The sequence below is a fragment of the Lemur catta genome, chromosome 10 (assembly GCF_020740605.2).
Source record: "Lemur catta isolate mLemCat1 chromosome 10, mLemCat1.pri, whole genome shotgun sequence".
Taxonomy (NCBI): domain Eukaryota; kingdom Metazoa; phylum Chordata; class Mammalia; order Primates; family Lemuridae; genus Lemur; species Lemur catta.
Window position 1 is genome coordinate 22141475 of NC_059137.1, and position 6000 is coordinate 22147474.

The 6000-nt window shown below is 40.9% G+C and overlaps 1 protein-coding gene across 1 annotated transcript in view; it reads left to right on the top strand.

Moving 5' to 3' along the window:
- SUSD1 (sushi domain containing 1) overlaps positions 1-3714 on the top strand; it is a 98356-nt gene extending 94642 nt beyond the window's left edge. Inside the window, exons 16-17 of the mRNA XM_045563626.1 lie at positions 2868-2961; positions 3307-3714. Coding sequence (XP_045419582.1) covers positions 2868-2961; position 3307 — 95 coding nt within the window. The 3' untranslated portion in view covers positions 3308-3714. The remainder of the gene's footprint in view (positions 1-2867; positions 2962-3306) is intronic.
- The last annotated feature ends 2286 nt before the right edge of the window (positions 3715-6000 follow it).

A 6000-nucleotide genomic window follows, 5' to 3' on the forward strand; every position in this document is an offset into this window, starting at 1 on the left:
GGCGGGAGGATCGCTCGAGGTCAGGAGTTCAAGACCAGCCTGGGCAAGAGTGAGACCCCATCTCTACTAAAAATAGAAAGAAATTATCTAGAAAACTAAAAATATATAGAAAATATTAGCTGGGCATGGTGGCGCATGCCTGTAGTTCCAGCCACTCGGGAGCCTGAGGCAGGAGGATCACTTGAGCCTGGAAGTTTGAGATTGCTGTGAGCTAGGCTGATGCCACAGCACTCACTCTAGCCCGGGCAACAAAGCGAGACTCTGTCTCAAAAAAAAATATATATATATATTTATATATATATATAAATATATATACATATATATTATACATATATATACATATATATATAAATATATACACATATATATTATAAATATATATACATATATACATATACATATATTATAAATATATATACATATATACATATATATATAAATATATAATATATATAATATATATAATATAATAAATATATATATTTATATATATAAATATATATAAATATATATACATATATATTATAAATATATATACATATATATATATGCAGAATATAGAGGGAAAAATATAGAGAAAAAATATAGAGAAAAAAAGTGATGACAAAAGTTGGGAGGAATAGTGGGTAGAGTGGATAGAAGTCTAGGAAAGTACCAGCTGCCCCCACCGTCTCCACTGCTGTATTTTCTCTTAAAAAAACCACAAACTAAACTAGATAATTTAGTGCACAAAAATGGCATGTCAGTGTTTTAATTTCCATTTTCATTACTTGTAAGAGAGAATTTGATCAAAGGTTTACTCATCATTTGCAATCATGTTTTATATGTGATTTACCTTTTCATAGAATTTGTTCATTTTCCTATTGGGGTATTTGTCTTCTCTTTATTAATTTATAACATTCTTCATTTGTTAACACCTTACCTATTATTCCAAATATTTCATCCAGTTTGCCATTTGTCTTTTAATATTGCTTATTTGGTATACTTTTTGGTATAATAAATGCATGCTTTTTAATGTGGTTAAGTCTCTCATTCTCTCATTTTAAGGTTTCTGTGTTAATGAATATGCTTAGAAAATTCTCACCTGCTTTAATATTAAATAAATATTCACTAATATTTTCTAATTCTTTCAGGTTTCTATCTAAGTCTTTAATCCATCTGGATTTTATTTCAGTGTATGGTATAAGCTCTATTGATTGAAATTATTTTATTCTAAATGGCTATCCAATTTTCTCAATGCTAGTTATGAATAATTTATCATTTCCCCAATGACTTGAAACAGTATCAAAACAACACTAGCAACAATAATTAACAAGATCTAAGATTTTGCTTATTGCTTACTCTGAGCCAAGCACTGTTCTAACATGTATTAACTCATTTATTTCTCATAATAACCCTGTAAGGTGGGCATTATTATTATCACTGCTATGTTATGATAGCATCCCTCAGTGTGGAAACTGAGACACAGAATGGCTGAATAACTTGCTTAAAGTCACATAGCTAGGGAGTGGTGATGTTCAGATAAAGACTTGGGACCCCTGACTTCAGTGTTCAAGCTTTGAGATTATTTGATATACTTGGTTCTGTTTCTAGGCTTTCTATTTCATTCCAACATATTCATTTCTATATTGACACTATACTATTTCAATATTTAACAAGTCACTCCTAATATCCTTCTTTACTATTAATAATTTCTAATTTAATTACTGTTCCTCCTTCCATTTTATAATCTAGCTTCTTAAAGTGTCAAGGCCATTTTCTTATGAATACTAAAAGCAAGCAAACAGTATAAGCCATGTTTTTCTAGAAAGTCTCTTGACTTGACAGCCTTTTTTGAGGTAATGGATGTTACAGGGCTCTTTAGCAAGAAGTGTGTGTGTTCCATGTCTGCTCTTGCTGGTGCAGGGCGCTCTGTGGAGTTTCCAACAGAGCCCTAGAGCTCTGAGCTCTGCTTAACACTCCATGCCCTGGTTCCTCATCTGTAAAAAGGGAATAATAATAGTATCCCAGGTAAAGGGTGGTTAGGAGACTAAATGAGTTAATATGTGTGAGGTGCTTAGAACAGTGTCTGGCACATAGTGAGTGCTAAATAAGTGTTTGCAAATTAAAATGAAACCTTTGCTGTAGTCTAGAACACGATACTCTGATTCAGTCACTTGGCCCAAATGTGCAACTCAATCGTGGGAGTTTTTAGTTTATAAACAGGGATCTTCTGGACTTGGCATGTGATGATTCCCAATAGAAAGTATGTCTTTCAAAGTGCTTTTACATCAATTTTCTTATTTTATCCTCGTGGCAACCTGCTGAGTCGAGCAGGGTGGTATGATCCTTGTTGAAGTATAGGGACAATGACTTTATTTAACAGAGGATATTTCTTTGCTATATTTGACCACTGGAGCTAACTATCATTTTTGGAACCAAAATCCATTTTCTTTTTTTTTTTTTCTGCCTTGATCTTGGGTGGAACCAAAATTCAAATGATGTCAGAATGACTTCTTCCTCCGTGCAAAGGAAAACGCCCATAGAAATCTATCAAGTGTAATTGACTTGAGAGAGGACCACACAAAAGCAGCACATTGTGTGGTGTTCCTTTGTGCAATAGCATCAGTTTTTTTCTCCCTTGTAACTTTAGTAGGGTCTGGGTTTACATTTCCTTTTCAGAAATACCCTGGAATTGTGGTTTCCTGAGGCCCCACATCCGCCGGACCAACTCAGGGGGCACGAAGGCACTCTGGGCATTCTTGGGATTCTTCGCCAAGTGGGGCCCAGCTCTGGGTTAAGATGGAATGAGCACAGTTGGATGTGCACCTCCCGGGGGGGCCACAGCATGGTGCACTCTGGGCTTAGCCTGTGATTTTGTCCCACAGATTCGTCACTCACGGTGCAGCAGATGGTGGGTGTTGGACTGGGCTCCATGGCTGTCGTGATCGTTCTCACATTCCTCTCCTTCTCAGCAGTGTGGTATGTGAGGCTGTCATTTTTGAGAAATGACTGGAATGGAGGGGAGGATGGGTTGGAGTCATGAAGAACAGCTGGGGATGAAGGGAGGCAAAGGGGCTGTGGGCAGCGGTTGTCCTGGGCTCCACGGAGCACACTCAGCAGGTGAAGGCATGACTGACCCTTGTCCTCCTGGCCCAGGAAGAGAGTGGGGACAGTGATGGCTGTCCTGGCCACACACAGAGGGGTGGCTGATCCTCCATGCTTGCCCCCTCCCGTGAGCGTGTGTGTGAGCTGCACGTGGGGCTGCACAGTGGAAAACTAGTGTGTTCATTATTTGTCTCTTCTTTTTCCCTCCTCCACGTCTAGAGTACAGATGGGTACTGTGTGGGAAAGCGGCACCACCACTGGGACAGGTGTTCTGACAGCTTCTCAGGCGCCTGCACAGAGACCCCATGTGACTTCCATCCAAGGGGGCGTGTGGGCCTGCAACTATCTTCACTCCCAGCCTGGCCCCATTCCTGAATTCAAGATGGTGGCTATCCCTATGGAGTCCCTCGAAAGGGAGAAAACTCAGGAATTGCTGACATCTTCCCTGCTACAGGGCCAGTTCTGTGTCTATGAACTTGAGCCCCATGATGTACAGTGTAATATTGACCACAGGCTACAGATCTCATGGGTCTGGGCTGGGACTTGCTCTGAGTGATGTCTGAGAATGAGCTCTTCTAGACCAGGAATGCAGGAGTCTCTGCATTCTGCTTTATACAGCACCTCTGTCAATTAATTCAGAATCCATTCTTTTACAGTATGCAATGAGATGGGCTTCAGTTTGGGCTAGAGTTTGACTTCATGAAGGAGGCCATTGAAAAGTTTAGAGAGCAGTGACATGGGCAAACGTTTCAAGCTCTTTAGCAGCAGCTCTTTCCCTACAATTGGCTGGCATTCTAATTAGAAAATATACTAGCCCGGCCATGCCTGTAAGTTCCTTGTCATGTCTGTTAGGCAGCATTGCTTTGGTACAATTCCCATTGTCCTATATATTCAAAAGTAAAAATATTCTGTAATTAAGATTGTTCTTCCCTTGGTTAATTGTTTTTTATTACTGAGCATCTCCTAAAATTGCTCTGTGCCTTCCTTTAGAAATTGGGATTCAGTGGTAGTGTAGTGTTAAATAACAATGGGTGAAAACAGCATTGAGCCTGTGGCCAGCCCAGGGTCCACGTGTGTTGCAGCGGAGGGGCAGTGATGAGGCTGATACCCGTTTTATCTACAGCTGCAGTAACTCTGACTGTTACTATGTCATGAACCATGAAACATCGGAGATCAGCAGTGCCGGGCCCGCTGTTCACATGCTGAGTCTACAGATGGAGTATATTAGATTTTACTTTTAAGGCTGGAATCAATATTCTTTAACTTTCCTCTCTGACAGTTTAACTCCAAGGCTTGGTAAGAAACGAATGGAGAAGAAAGACAGAGGCTTGTGGCATCTTGCCTTCTTCCTCGCTTGCTAGACCTCGAGAAGAAAAGCCATGTGAGAGGGGACAGGGGAACCGTTAGGGTTGCACAACCTCAGGGCACAGCATATACGAATGCAGTCCTGAGAAAAAGGGGCACTCTCTGCAAGGTGGTGGGTGGGTGTGTTCTGCACCTGCCTGCTGGCTGTGGGTGGGGGATGAATCTGAGTAGTCTGGGCTTGTGGGCAGATGAGGAGACAATAGAAACAGGTGGAAATTGCCCAGGAAGCTGCTCTACCCTGGGCAGGGACAGCCCAAAGAGTATCCACTTAATTGGGAATAGTTGGAGAGAGGGAGGAAATATCCTTACACTTGAGCGTTCAATGCCAGCTGTCAGCCCCCGCCCCTCCCTGTATTAGGCAGTACCAGGAATGCTGACCTCTGACCTCTCAGGTACTACCCTCAGACTACAACTTAGAATCAACCTTTAAGAAAATCCTTCTCTTCTTAGGAGAGTTATAGAGCAGAGCTCTCAATAGACTAATACAAACTGCTCTCAATTTTTTTTTGTTTTTTTGGAGACAGAGTCTCGCTCTTTTGCCCTGGCTAGAGTGCTGTGGCGTCAGCCTAGCTCATAGCAACCTCAAACTCCTGGGCTTAAGCAATCCTACTGCCTCAGCCTCCCAAGTAGCTGGGACTACAGGCATGCGCCACCATGCCCAGCTAATTTTTTTCTATATATTTTTAGATGTCCAGATAATTTCTTTCTATTTTTTAGTAGAGATGGGGTCTTGCTCTTGCTCAGGCTGGTCTCAAACTCCTGACCTCGAGCGATCCTCCCGCCTCTGCCTCCCAGAGTGCTAGGATTATAGGCATGAGCCACCGCACCCGGCCTGCTCTCAATTTTTAATTTTGGTGTGCAACGATTCACACTCATACTGTTTTCACAGCTCAAGAACTAGATTTGAAATCATTACAAATTATTATGGTTAGTATAGGGCAGGGCCTTGGATAAGTAAGGATTTTCCCTCAAAGCCCATCTCTGTCAAAACAGAATCTGAGCCTCCCCCTCTTATTTTATTTTATTTTTACCAGTTCTAAATGCCATATGTTTCTATTGCCCCCCCCCCCAATTTCCAGCTCTAGAATTAACTGCTAAAGATGCAGTTGTCCACATGGAATGTAGCATAATTGTCATAGAAAGGAAGAAATCTCATTTGCTTAGTATCCAAAAGTTTCTGGCTAAAATAACTGACTAAATATTAAGTAAAATATCAACTTCTGGGTACAGTGCAGAAAAGCAAAAGCAGTTCATGTAAAATTACTAAAACAGCAAAAATGTCAAGTTTGTTATTTCTTTTATTTGAAATGGCTTAGTATTAATACTTGAATTGTAGGGCCGTCTTCTGACTATAAGGCTGGTTCTCTTTCCTGGCATTTGGTAGCCTTCGAGCTAGCTCCTGAGCTGATCTTTGGTTCCTGGGAAAGTCAGACCTTTAAATTTTATGTATGTACATATATACACTGTTGCTTTTATTATAGCATAGGTGTCTCTTATGTGTATCTTTTCACTGTAAGGTACCTCCACCCATCCCTTCTAGGAGGAGCC